Source organism: Colletotrichum fioriniae, assembly GCF_027942845.1.
Source record: "Colletotrichum fioriniae strain IMI 355084 chromosome Unknown scaffold_10, whole genome shotgun sequence".
In the NCBI taxonomy this organism is placed as follows: domain Eukaryota; kingdom Fungi; phylum Ascomycota; class Sordariomycetes; order Glomerellales; family Glomerellaceae; genus Colletotrichum; species Colletotrichum fioriniae.
In genome coordinates, this window is record NW_027076846.1 from 1799869 (window position 1) to 1814185 (window position 14317).

General features: G+C 53.6%; 3 protein-coding genes across 3 annotated transcripts; all 3 read left to right on the forward strand.

Annotated features, from left to right (window-relative positions):
- Positions 1-346: 346 nt before the first annotated feature.
- Positions 347-3538, forward strand: GPI13 (mannose-ethanolamine phosphotransferase gpi13; the record flags this gene model as incomplete). The annotated part of the gene is made up of 1 exon (XM_053190137.2): positions 347-3538. The coding sequence occupies one exon, from the start codon at positions 347-349 to the stop codon at positions 3536-3538; it is 3192 nt and encodes a 1063-aa protein (XP_053052559.2).
- A 1603-nt stretch (positions 3539-5141) lies between these two features.
- Positions 5142-6157, forward strand: N0V96_008519 (uncharacterized protein; the record flags this gene model as incomplete). The annotated part of the gene is made up of 3 exons (XM_053190138.2): positions 5142-5330; positions 5393-5467; positions 5546-6157. The coding sequence occupies 3 exons, from the start codon at positions 5142-5144 to the stop codon at positions 6155-6157; spliced, it is 876 nt and encodes a 291-aa protein (XP_053052560.2).
- Positions 6158-6194: 37 nt separating this feature from the next.
- On the forward strand, positions 6195-6969 carry N0V96_008520 (uncharacterized protein; the record flags this gene model as incomplete). The annotated part of the gene is made up of 2 exons (XM_065758359.1): positions 6195-6605; positions 6661-6969. The coding sequence occupies 2 exons, from the start codon at positions 6195-6197 to the stop codon at positions 6967-6969; spliced, it is 720 nt and encodes a 239-aa protein (XP_065613114.1).
- Between the last annotated feature and the right edge of the window lie 7348 nt (positions 6970-14317).

Sequence of the window (14317 nt, forward strand, 5' to 3'; positions counted from 1 at the left end):
ATACCCGTCCCAATCCAAGCTCTGTTAGTGACCCAGGGGTTGCCGGCACCAAAAGGTGCAGGATCCTTGGCCCCTGAGTCGCGTTCGTCTGCCCCACCAAAGCTGCCGCTGCGGCTGCTGCCGGAACTTGGTGGACTTCCCAATTTTAAGCTCCCTTCGCCAGTTCGAAACCATCTCTCCTACATGCTGCGATCCGCAAAGCAGCTACAATACACGAACACGACTCCAAAGCAGGGGCTTGACAGCTTCCTTTAACCCAATGGCCATCGAGTGCCAGCCTTAATATTTCATATCTTTCTTTTCCTTTTTCTTTTTTTGAACACGCTACCAGCTAAGACAAGCCACAATGCCTCAAAAATCCCCCAAACCGAAGGGTCCGCCGCCCGCCGACTACAAAGCCATTGCCGAGCAATTCGCCAAACTGAAGCGCCAAAGGGAGATAGAGGAGGCTAGCAGATCCCCCGAGGAGATAAAGGCGGAAAAGGAACGAGCACTCCTTCGCGAGAAGCAGCGTGAGGTGTTTGAAGGCCGGCGCAAGAATGCCTATGAGCGTAGATGGTGGTGGACCGTTGCGTTCTGGGCGTGGATGCTGTGTCTGCATGCTATTGGCATCGCATTCTTCACCAGCGGCTTTCTCCTGACGCGACTGGTACTCGACGAGAAGTCCAACTGTACGGCACCCCCGCTCGAGCTCTCGTCGAGCTGGAAGGGCCAAGGCACGGTCCCAGGCGGTTGCTGGCACCCAAAGTCGTTTGACAAGGCCGTGGTCGTCATCGTCGATGCGCTGCGGTACGACTTTACGGTTCCCGTGGAGGATCAGGCTCCTTTCCACAACGCATTGCCCTTCTTGCACGAGACTGCCGTCAAGTCCCCGGAACACGCTTTCCTGCGCCCCTTTATCGCTGACCCGCCGACTACTACTCTCCAGAGGCTGAAGGGTCTGACTACTGGTACACTGCCCACGTTCATCGATGCCGGTAGCAACTTTGCTGGTACCGCTATTGAGGAGGACAACCTTCTCATGCAACTGAAGGACGCTGGAAAGCGCATTGCGCACCTGGGCGACGATACTTGGATGTCTTTGTTCCCCGGTTATTTCGAGGCCAACGTGAGCAGAGCGTACGACAGCTTCAACGTCTGGGACCTGCACACCGTCGACAACGGTGTTATTGATCACATCTTCCCTCTCCTCAAACAGGAGCAGAAGGGCAGGTGGGATGTTCTCATCGGTCACCTCCTTGGTGTCGACCACGCTGGCCACCGTTACGGACCAAACCATGCGGCAATGACGGCCAAGCTCCAGCAGATGGATATCTTCATCCGCGATCTTGCCGCTCAGATCGACGACAATACTCTGCTCGTCGTGATGGGAGATCATGGTATGGATAGCAAGGGCGACCATGGCGGCGAGAGCGACGACGAGGTCGAGGCAGCTCTGTGGATGTACTCGAAGCGTCCTTTCTTTGGCCGGACCAAGCCCGAGTTCAAGCAGCCCCCGAGCATGGCCAAGGTCAGACCGGTCAATCAGATTGATCTCGTACCAACTCTGGCACTCCTTTTGGGCATCCCGATCCCTTACAACAATTTGGGACGTCCCATCGAGGAAGCTTTCGCTGGCAAGAAGGGCAAAGCCTGGGATAACCTGGCAGCCGTATCGCGGATGACCGCTGCTGGCATCCAGCGATACCAAGACTCGTACTTTGCTGCCCGTGGTATTGACCAGTCTAAAAGCGCCACGGCCGGCCATGTTTCGAACCTATGGAGGAAGGCCGACCGTTCTTGGCAGTGGAAGAACCACCAGGAATCGTACGGCTTTTTCAACATGTTCCAGGAGGAAACCCTGCGCATCTGCAAGGACTTGTGGGCCCGTTTCGATGTGCCCAAGATGGTGACGGGTATTGTTGTCATGGCGGTCGGAGTCATTACTCTGCTCGTCTATGCCTCGCGCGACGAAGATGAGGACTTTGCTGTTCTCGACGATCTCGAGCTGGACCAGGCAGAGATGAAGCTGGAACTCCAGGGTGTCCAACCCGATGGGACTGCGTCATACAAGACTCTCCACGAGAAGATCTTCCTTGCGGCAATTCTCGGCGCTGTACCTGGAGCACTGGTTGGCGCCGGATACTCCGTCTTCACCGGCCCTGAGGATCTGGTCTACGCTGTTGCTGGTGGCGCTGTCACCAGCGCGTTAGGTGTCCTGTTCTCGCTTTATGGCTTCGGCAAGACTCTTCGCCATCTTCTGCCCAACAACGTCTGGGGTTGGCTCGCCGTTCTCTTCACGGTCAGCCAGTCCATTGGTTTCGCATCAAACTCATACACCATCTGGGAGGATTCGATCCTCCTCTTCTTCATCACGACCTTTGGCGTGGCGAATGTCTTTGCTGCGTTCTCGGTGCCTACGATACGGGAACGCACTCTCGCGATATACCATTCGGTTCTTTTTGTTATTCTTGGTCGGCTCGCATCATTTTCCAAACTCTGCCGTGAGGAGCAAATGCCCTACTGTACTTCGACCTACTATTCCTCGGCTACCTCCTCAACGTCGTCTACGTGGCAACTAGCCATACCTTTCGCCGTCGCCCTCATCCTACCTTCCATTATCCAATCTTTCCTTTTGCCTACTCGCAATTGGGAGGGGCTCGGGCCAGCATGGATTGGCTATGTCTACCGGATTGGCTTGCTTCTGTCAGCATCGTACTGGGTTCTCGATGCTGCCGACAACGGCGATTGGTTCCCAGACCTGCCAGCCCAGACTCTGAAGAATGCCGGGACTTATATGGCCCAGGTGATCCTCACCCTGGTTTTCGTGGCGGGCACTACCGCATTTGTCTGGGCGCCGCCTCTGGTCTCGATCTTCAGAACACCTACAAACGCCGGTCCCCAGATCACTGTTTTGGGCTATGGCAACACGCATGGCTCGAGATATCTGCTTCTTCCGATGAACATTGTTGGAGCCTGCATCCTCCTCTCGAAGCCTATGGGAGGTGGCGCTTTGGCCCTGATGTTTTGGCAGATTCTCTCGCTCGTGGAGATTCTCGACCTTAACTCTTTGACAAATGAGGCGATTGGACCCATTATGCTTGCAATCATTGGCAACTTTGGGTACTTCAAGACCGGCCACCAAGCCACACTGAGCAGTCTCCAATGGGACAGCGCTTTCATCCCACTATTCACCATCAGATACCCATGGAGCCCCATCGTCATGGCCCTCAACACGTTCGCGGGTCAAATCGTTGCCGTTGCGGCCGTTCCTCTCATTGTACTTTGGAAAGTGAGCCCTAAGAGGAAGGGAGTACTTGAGAGCGTCGGCAGAGCGCTGGGCATATTTATTGCCTACTTCGCCGTTGAGTCTTTGGCAACTATGGCGTGGGCTGGATGGCTGAGGAGACATCTCATGCTGTACAGAGTGTTCAGCCCCCGCTTCATGATGGCGGCGGCTCTCCTGCTGGTGGTAGACTTGGTTGGACTCGTCATCACGCTCATCGGCGTCAGGTCCAACACGATGGCGGTGAGTGAGGTTTTTGGCTGGGTTGAATAAAAATGACGTTTGGGTCAGTTCGATAGAAAATCGAACAACAATACCACTGTATCATTATAATTGTATAGCCATGAGCAAAGAACTCGGTCAGGGAGCTGATAAAGACAGTATATGAACAAAAGACTGAGGTTTGCTTTGGCGTCTGACACCCGTATTATTAGCTTGGTCCTTTGCCTCGGCAATACCCTGCCAAAACGTATTGGTGGTTCGGAGAATAGATAGGCATTACAGGATGACGCGCCTCTTTGAAGGAGATCAAAGGACAACAGGTCATTGGGCAGACATGGAGCATGCACCTCGCAGAGCTTCAAGCGCTCCGCTCACCGGAGCATTGCTCAATGGCAGTTGCCATTCTACGTCTTAAACGCAGTTGCTTCGATGCTAGAGCTGGGGAGCTTGGCCAAGAGCTCTAGGTTTTGCGTGCTACCCTGATTATATAAGCCAACCTGTCGATACTTGAGATGGTTTCCGGGGACTTCTACACTTCAGCAAAGGTCGCAGGGGCTATAGGTATCAGGGAAGCTCCCAGATGTATCGGGATCTGTGCACGGCAAAACCCCACTTGGGTCGGTAATCAGTTCCCAGGCCTGGCGCCGCCTGCCGCAGGAGAACCGTGACCTAGAGAAGCACAGGGCACGTCGTGGTCTGGCAGCGACAATTGTGTGTTATTTTTTTTTCTTTTTGGTTCCTTTGCCCTTTCCACATCTTCGGATTGCGCCTGTGGTAAGGTACCTACGGTTGGTACCCCCGGGAAGCCCAAAAAAGTGTCCCTCCCTCTGCTTCTCACGACATTTCGACCGCAAACGAAAATTAGAAAATAGAAAGAAAAAAAGACCATCCACATCCACATCCACATCCACGTCCCACCCTCTCCTCCCACTTCGCAAGCCGCTCCGCTCTTCTTCAGAGAAACCAGCCCGCCGCCGCCTCCCCGAACGACCAGATCTGCTCAACTGAACACACAAAAAACCCACACACACACCCTGAGCCGGTTTTATCCCAGTGTCCTCTGCCTCTGAACTGTGCACATTCATTTTTCTACCCTTCCCATCAACCATCCCTTCTCTCTTTTGATCTCCGCACATCGCTGCTGCTCTCGTCACGCGTCTCCATCTTCTTCCACCTCAAGCTCCCGCCGCCCCCTCGCATCGTCGTCGAAACCCTTTTTTCCGGCGTTTCCTCCTCTTTCTCCTCCTCCTCCTCCCGTCGTCCACCCCTCCCGTCCTCGGCTCTCCGTCATCAAACCTCTTTCGAGTCACTTCTGAGCGTATCCCTCCCGGCCCATCGCATCTTTTGAGGTACGCTCCTTGGTCATCCATATCGCTCGCTTTGCATCTGCTCCTCCTCACCTCCGAGCTTAAATCTTCTAATCCTTCACCCTCCACTCCCATTGGCGCATATCGTAATCCTAACATTCCATCATTCAAAGGGTCCTAGCTATCGAATATCCTTCCGCGAAAGAAGAAATCTCCCCGCAAGCAAAAGCGAAAAGCCCCGCAGAAACCTCGAGCTTTCGCCCTCTCGCGACCTTCCATCGTCGTCTTCCTCCCTCCTTCCTTTCGGTCCGATTGCGCCCAGATATCCAGATTCCACAGAAGCAATCATGGCAACCAACGGTAACTACACACACCCGGACCAGTTCAAGGGCGCTGTCGAACCAACATCATCAGGTCCCACCTCAACCAACGATGCCGTCTCGGCTGGAAACAGCAACCTCTCTAAGGATGAGGTTGGCTGGTACTTTGTCGAGCAATACTACACAACCCTGAGCAAGAACCCGGATAAGCTTCACGTACGCGCTCAACTTGACCCCCCTTCCGAGATGGTTCTTTGAATACTGACACGTATCCACAGCTCTTTTACGGAAAGCGCTCCCAGTTCGTCTATGGTATGGAGGCAGAGGTCGCAAACGTGTCCGTCGGCAGACAAGTCAGTTCTTCCAACTTTCTTTATGTTACTTCAACACCTTTCGAAAAGCCCAATCATGCTGACCATCACGCTTCCTAGACTATCCAAGAGAGAATTAAGAGCCTCGACTTCCAGAACAGCAAAGTCCGCATCACAAACGTCGATTCCCAGGCCTCTTTCGACAACATCGTCATCCAGGTCATTGGTGAGAGCTCCATCAAGTCCGCTGAGCCCAAGAAGTTCGTCCAGACCTTTGTCCTCGCGCCTCAGCCCTCCGGCTACTTCGTCGTCAACGACATCCTGAGATATATCAACGACGAGGAAGAGGAAGAGGCCGCTCCTGAAGCCGAGGCGGCCCCCGAAGAGCAAGCCGCTCCCGAGGAGGTTGCCGAGGTCCCTGCCCAGGCAGAGGCTGAGGAGCCCAAGGTCGAGCAGACCCCTGAGGAGGCCACTGGCCCCGCTATCGATGCCGACGAGGTTGAGAAGAAGCTGGAGGAGGTTAGCGCTGCCCCCCAGGACGTCGCCCCCAACAACGGCGATGCCGAGCCCGCGGTTCCCGAGCCCACAAAGGCTTCTGAGACCAAGGTCGAGGAGCCTACGGCTGACCCCGAGGCCGCGGCGAAGGAGATTGCTGAGGAGGACGTCACCGAGCCCGAAGCCTGCCGACCCCTCTCCCACCCCGGTCGCTCCCACCAAGGCTCCCGCCGCTGAGCCCGAGAAGCCCAAGCCCGCCCCTGCGCCCGTCCCGATGAAGCCCATGTCTTGGGCCAGCCGTGCTGCCGCCGCCGTCGGACCTAAGCCTGTCGTGCCCCTTCCCAAGACCGCCACGCCTCCCGCTGGCCAGGCCAAGGCTCCTGCTCCTGCTGCTCCCGCCGCCGCTCCCGCCAAGGAGGCTGCTCCCGCTGCCGATGCCCCCGCCAAGGAGACTCAGGCCCAGGCCCAGGCCACCAAGGAGGACTCCCCCTCCGCTGAGTGGCAAGCCGTTGGAGCCGACTCCAAGCGCCAGAACCGCCCCCAGTCCATCTCCCAGGCACCCACCGAGAACTACGGCACCTTGGGATACGTTAAGTACGTGACTGACAAGGTCAAGGCTGAGGACCTCAAGGGCGCCCTGGCTGCACACGGCGAGCTGACCTACTTCGACATCAACCGCCAGAAGGTAAGATTTCGAGTGTCCTGAACCAATATTGAGTGGCAGACTAACAATACAACAGAACTGCGCGTTTGTCGAGTTCGCCACTGTTGCCGGCTACCAGGCCGCTGCCGCTGCCAACCCCCACACCGTTAACGGCGAGAACATCATCGTCGAGCCTCGTCGCCCCAAGGCTAACGCCTATGGTGGAAGCAGCTACTCTTCCAACACTCCTCGCGGCAACGCCACCGGCGGCGGCCGTGGCCGTGGTGGTTTCGAAGGAGGAAACCGCTCTGGTAGCCAGGGAGGTGGCCGCGGTAACTTCACCGGTGGTCAGGCCCGTGGCCGCGGCAGCGTCCGTGGCCGTGGTGCTTCCCAGGCTGCTGCTTAAAGCAGGACAGTCATGTGCTAGCAGCGCCGTTCATGGTCACATAGGCTACCTAGAAGGACTTTTGACCAGCGTTGACGACACGAAGTATCGATCCTATCATCCACCATCTTGCGTGTAGTTACCACCCCCCACACCAAGATTTATACCATTCACGACCACCACAACATTCAAACTCGAATTCACTACGTCTCGAAACCAACAATATTCTCACGGTCGTCAGACGATCGCTGACGAAGGAGAGAAAAGCTACAGTCACCTTGATTTCTTTTGCAAGGAGTTCACAGGGCAAGGGCGTGGATTTACACACCGTTTCCTGTACTTTTACACCCCCAAAATTCTTTTCATTCTCATTTCTTGTCTTTTTTTCCTTCTCGCGCTTGCGTTTTTCCAGCATTTGCATCCGCGCTCGTGGCAAGGCAACTCCTCTTCCCCGAGGAGTGTTACCTTTGTCCCAGCGCAAGCAACGTTTTGAGCTAGCTCTTTCTCACTTCTTCACTATCACAACCAAGAATTTGATTGCGATCAAGGATGGAGTTCCCTGTACATTTGGGCGAAGTTGGAACGGAATCAAGGGGAAAGGGGAGCACTGGGAGGAAAGGGGGGATCAGCATGAACAAAAGTTTTGGCGTCCCATTGCTTTTTACCGAGAGAATTTGTCTTTCTTGGGAGAAAAGGAAAGGAAAGGGAAACGGGGAAATGTGGGAAAGGGAGGGGGATGCCCAAGGGGATCGGGGTGATGATGCTGTACCATACCAAGACCGACACACACACACTCACAGACACACAACCACTACACCGAAGATCCGTAAGCCGGTTCTTTTAATGAGAAACAGACGACAATTACTAATGGGGTTTTGTGGGAATTTTGCAGTGATATATTTTGTCCAGTGAAGTCCAGTACCGTTCGGCTTCTATTTGTGAGTTGGACTTCTGTTCCACACGTGTGCTCGATGGGGTTATATCTAGTCCATATTTGAAGCGGAGGAGTGAGTGGCTATGGACTTTATCCAGTTTCGAAATCATGCCATCAAAGCACAAGGGGTGTGTGTACTCTGCTCTGATGGCCAGCAGCCTTTGCGCTTTAGAGAACAAAAAACAGGAGGAGGGTTATAATTTCTTGCTTGCCGCGCCTGATTCTGTCTTGCTTTGTTGTTGGTCCAAATACTCATCTTTTCTTCCGTGAGTCTCGAGACTCTGGGGATACAGATCGAATCCCCGGTTGTTCTCTGGAGGGTGATGGGATGATTAGAATAGCTATTGTCAAGGGGGGACCTCTAGACTTGACGCCCTAGCTGGGAGGAGGAGGAGGAGGAGGAGGAGGAGGAAGAACAAGGAATAAGAACGTGTGTGAGATACAATGGTTTCCATGGGCGGCGATGTTTCGTTGAAACCGTCCTGACGTGGAACTTGAGAATTCTTTTGCAAACGTAGGTTTCACGGCAATGTCTGGATCCTAAAATTATGTAAAACGGAGGAAACTGTCATAGTATTGAGAGAAATGGTTTGCTCCATGTATTGCTCGTCATGTCTACAAAGATCATTACGAAGAACCCTCAGACGCCCAGTAGAGGCAAGTAGGATAAAAGAGGCAAGCCCCTCCCTTCCTGATGGTCTATCTTGATACCACGGGATGATGAGTATAACGGCCAAAACTTTGGGGGGGCTAAAGGGCCGGTGAGTCGAGGATACATTGATAGCTAAAGAGGTGGGATATATAAATCTCACCTCAAAGTATGCATGTTATCCCATTGTCTCTCGTCAGAGAGTCGCTCTATCAAACATCTCATCACACACAAGAACCAGATTGCGTCAAAAAATAATCACGCATGTGTTATTGAGAGCAGGTCATCACGGACTCGATGAGAGAAGAGCATAAAGTTTGTCCTCATACTTCGTCCCGAGGACGGACAATCTACCAAGACCCGACCAAGGGATTCTCAAATAGACAAAGGGAAAAGTAGACAACGGTACCCTCCTCTCCGTGGCAGCAGCAGCAGCAGTAGTAGTAGTAGTAGTAGTAGTAGTAGTAGCTTATGGCAAGCGATTGTGCGGCTCAGTTTCGAATGTCGAGTTTCCATGGAAAGGCACAGATTTCTCCAAGCTCTTACCACGCCATATCTCTGCGTGTCCCAGAATCCTTTCTTGGATTGTAATTGTCTACAGCTGCGATTTTGAAACAAAGCTACTGCTGGGTTTGGAATCCACCTTCTACGCGAACCTCTTCTCTTCTCGTCTTGTGTCTTCTTTCTGGAAAAAGACTTCAAGACGATGAGGTTTGTGGCCTGCTTCATCCCTAGCCTCTCTCTATGAACATCGCGGTACCTCGGGTAGGGGGTCGTGAACAATGTCGGAATGCGCGAGTAGATAGTTTACGAAATCATGGGAGGCAGGGGAGAACAGTAAGAGATATGCCTCCAAGATCGACTCTCAAAGTCTACCAGAGGCTCCTAATCGGGTATGTAGATAAATCCCACCGGCACTATATCGATCGAGAACGCACTAAAGGGAAATCCACCTTCCTCTTTACTCGGCTTCATTTCTTACCATGCTGGGCTGAGATGTGGGAACCGCCATCGTCTCCATCTCGTTCACGTTTGCAAAGAGATCAAGTCTGTTCCGCCAAGAGCAGGGGAACCTAAACCTCATTGCTGGCTCGCATCTCTGGAACCTCGTGTTCGACTGTACTCGCTGCGAGTACGACAACGAAATTACTACGATGGGCTTTCTGGTTGCTGTACAACGGCGCATATTATCCGCGCGCTATGGGATTGGTCAGGTTGTAGGCGGGTGCAAAAGCAGAGGAGGCAACATCAAGAGCGACGACATCGAAGTCCGTAGTCGATATCCGCCTCGCTTGCGCTTGTTTGGCTCATCCAAGACGAACCTCATCTTCCTCGCCTTCTTCTCTGCCTCTCTCTGCCTCTCTCCCCCTCTCGCCAATGCGGGCTCGGAGATCGCATCACGGTCCTCGGGGTGACAGCGCGCCCCACGTTGGACAATGAAATACAAAGGTTCCAAGGGGAGAAATGCGAAAAGGAAAGAAAGGGCGCAAAGAAGTCATCCTGGCTCGCAAAAGGCGGTCGATAGTCGAGAGAGCTCCAGACCACGTTGTGGTGTCATTGGACTGGACCTAACTGTTCAGCTTGTTCATGTTTCTCCTGTTCCCAAACATCTCGATTTGATTGTCGAGGCTCAATGGGAGTGAAATAGCCAAGTCGCTTAGACGGGTTTGAAAAAAGTTTCCTCTTTACAAAAGAACCTGGGGAAAACAACGTCGTATAAACAAACGAACCTTGTGCGACTCCAGAAAGACCAACCCAAACCATTATTGAGGTCTTGGGGGCTCCATTCAGAAATGGCACCCGGAATTACCTCCCGCCTTTCACCAGGAGTATGGGACGCGCGGGTTGCACGTCTGGTTATTTGCCTTGGTGATCGGACCACATGTTGTGCAGGGTCGACTGACAAAGGGACCAATGTGGAAACTTCCAAAAGTTCGTGTGTCCTTTTGTCTGAAACCCCTCGAGTTCAAAACCTCGTCGCCAAGGCCCTGGGAAGCGCTGACAGTAGGCCGTTAGTATGCGAATTTCGTCTCCACAATCGTCGTACACAGCTGAGAGAAAGTCTCCCTTTCGCGAGAATGATGTACGTAATAATGCCCTTACTCTCACGTCCCAAGAGCTGCCAACCAAGCAAGGCCAGCAGCATGCGTGAGCGACAAGTCGGAAGCTGCCATCGACGCACGCACTCTCATAATGAGCGGATCTCGTGTGTATTTCTATTCTGTCCATCAGGGTACGGCAGCGACTACAATTGCTGTATTCAGAGTGGTGTATGGAGGCTTGCAGCTCAAAGTCTTGGCTTGCGGGCTTGGCCGCCCAACCGGGGTAAAGGCTGGGGATTTTTGTTTCTTCCCCCTCGCAACCCAAAATGTCAGTCAGACTACGAAGTACTCCGTAGGTGACTGGTAACGATTTGTCGCAGCTGTCAAGCTCGCCGACTTGATGAAGGAAAAGAGTCCACTTGGACAAACGGGGCTTCTTTCACAGCCGGTGAGGCTGTGCTCGCTGATGCTCGTCTTTCTGTTGGTTTTTTGCCGGCGGGCTCGGCTCGGATGTTGCGAGCCCTGCGGTTGCAGATGTCTTTGCTCTTGCACCCACAGTTCTTTTTTACCCCCTCCCTGTTTGCTTGCGACCTTCTTGATTGAGATGGCGGTCACGTCAACTTTGTGTGGTTGGCCGGTACCTGGACCTCGATTAGAAATGGTCCAGGAAATGCCGTCCTAGCCGTCAACCCCCAGCTTCCTCGGGCGTCGAGAATCTAAAGAGGGGAAATCTTGCCGTTGGGTTGTATTATTCTCCGGCGCGCGTGTTCTAGGTCGTAGAGCGGCATGCTGTCATCACTGCTTTCAAAGTAGTGCTTTGTACATCTCCGTACGGACAATGCTTCCATCCTTGTAGTGGTAGCATACGGAACCCAAAGTGTGAGTGGGCTGGGAATCCGTGAGCAGGTGGCCAGACTTCACCGCGCTTGCTTTTGCGAGGGGTTGCAACAGTCCGTTAGCTAGCATGCAAACAGTTTTGCTGACCGATGATCACAGAGCCAGGATGAAGATGTTCAAGTGGCAGATAGGGAACTGCCGGCGATAATCAAAGATCAGCACCTTGGAGAGCGGCTAGACAGTGGAGATTATTTGGAGATTTCCGTCGTCGATTCTTGTTTAGGAAAGAATACGTCTTTCGAGGTTGGGTTTTGTTGGTGTTGGTCACTGGCAAGTGTTTCTAGAATATTGCCTGTTCCGAGGTAGAGCGGCATAGGCAAACTTGCGTCAGAATCAACGTCCTGTCTCCTCGATGACAACGAAATATTTGCTTCACGTTGACAAACGAGGCCGGCTTAGCAAAATAGGGCAGGGCGAGCATTCAGCGGCAGCCAGCTGGAAGACGGGGCGTGAGCTGTGGTGCGGGAATGGCGTCCACTCAAGCTTTCCAAGAAAATTCCAAGAGATTGGGCGAAGCCGCTAGAAGCAGAAACGGGCGGCCGGGTTCGGGGGGCGTGTGTTGCGTGGTGGTATTTGCCTGGCCTGCAACAGACTGATACCTCCATACCAGTCCTCCATCAGTGATACGTGACATTTGCTTGACAGGCCCCAAAAGCACCATGTTCATCTGTGGGAAGCAAAAAATCGAATGCTGGCGTAGAAGGAGGGCGCGACGTTCGAGTCGCGACTGGCGCCCCCATGGTCAAAACCTGACTTCGTGGCGTACCGGAGGGGATCCGAAGGGCGTTTTCTGGGGAACGGGGGGATCTGGAGGGGATCCTAGCAGGCATGGCGTGATGGATGGGGTAGGTATTAAACTGCCATTGTCAACGGCTGGTTCAGCGATTGTCCTGATGGGCCGGATGTCGCGGAGAGTGCTCCGTTCTGTAATTTGTGGTGAGGCAGAGCGTACGTATTGCGCATGATAATCGCAATATGGGAAACGGCGCCATTGGGGCACCGGGGCCGAAGCGAAAACTACTCCGCTCCAAAGGCAGCAGCACAATATACGAGGCGCGTCTGCAAAAGTTCGATTTGTTCTACCCAAACTTGCACGGCTGATGCTTGGCTCGAGAAAGTACTGTAGGCTGGCAGGTGGCTGACCAACGACAGGCGATGAACCAGGGGATGTATTCGAGTTAGTGTTAGCAAGAGGGAACGGCTGAGTGGGATCCGCTCGCAAAAGATCCTTTGGACTTTTGCCAATAATCGGGCGTCCATCCAAACGGACACTCCGCCCTGCGCACTCGCAGACTGCAGTAGGACAAGCGCTCAAGCGAGGAGAGGCGAGTGTGTGCGCGAGGGGTGGTAGGTGGTTCGGGCCAGCCGCCGCTCTTGGCATTTGCCGTTCCTCGTTTCGTTTATGCACCACTCTTCCCGTCGAAGCCCAGGCCAGCAAACAGCACTGGTGTGTCCCGCCGCCGTCAATGTTTCGGGTGGGCGTACGCGGGAATAGTGGACGGTAAGGTACGGTCACTTTGTTGTAGGTTCAAGGACACGCTAGTGGCTGCCTCCGTTTCAGCGGACGATATTCAAGCTGCGGACACAGACAGTCCTCTTTCGGCCGATTCGAGAGTTTAAGCCACTTGAGGACAGGATCACCATGTGCGTCGAGCTTGGCCGCGTTCCCGTTCTGCTGCTAGGCGGTGCTAACCCTCCGTTGACGTCCATCAATGACTTGCAGTGCAGAGCCAAGGAATCCCGAGCCAGCAAAAACAGTGACGGCGGGCGGGCGGCGGCGTTGGCGGAAAGAGAGGTATAGTTGACGGAAGGGCAGGCCATGACATTGACAGGCGATTCGAACGTTAGGGGGATAGCATGGCGACATGGATTATGCAGAAATGCTTGATTGCGCGGCCGGAGGGCAAAGAGAACGGTACGGATGGAGAGACTGGGGGATGGTCAGTGGACAACGAGGGTAGACTCGGGCACAGTGGCGGATATCTGACCTGTTTCGTCCTGGTCTTGGCCTTTGGTGTTGGTCTGGGTCTCAAGACAAAAAGTGTGTGTGGGTGGGCGGTGTTGGGTACAAAGTAGCGGTGCTTGTGCTGCGTGGTATGGCATGTTTTAGCACTGGCATGTCGACGGCCAAGCCCGTTCATCCCATTGTTTGTATCCCCGTACGAAGCATCCTATTAAACTCATAAGTAAGTTGTTCAGACGATTCTTTTGGGAAGTATGCCAAGCCGCGTCGTCTAAGCAAGCTCTGTTCAATCGTGTGAACTGCGGTTTTCGACCTGAGTACGGATGCTAAGAGTGAGGAGTGTCTGGTTTGCTCCGGTACTGTAAGTGAACTGTGTGACGTTCTGATACCTGGCCCCCAGGTCGTCGATCCACTTGACATTTACCTTAGAATTTACCTTAAACCAAGGTGGACTTGGTTTACGAAGCTCAGAGGCCAGTGCTCCACAAGCAGTCAGCAAGTGGCAGTTGCCGACCAAGTTCTGTTCTGTCTATATCCGAAAAATCCCAGTTATTGAATGACGCGGACATTGTATGCAAAGGGCCTCCCTAGAGAGCCTACCTTCCTCTGTTGGAAGACTAGAGAGACGTTGTTGCCGGAGTTGAGGCCGAGTTGCGACGCCTGACCTGGCCTTTACCTTGATGGGCGCTGGTGCAATATGACGGATGCTACCTGCCTGCTCCATGGTTGAGAGAGTTAAGCTACCTATAGTACGGAGTAGAAAGAAGGAACAAGGCTTGGTGTTGGTGTTAGCCTGTTAGGTGGTGCAAGGTAAGGTAAGGTCGGGTCGCGTCCGACTCAAGCGGTGGGAACTTGAGAACTTTGGAAGTTGACGGGAGACTTCT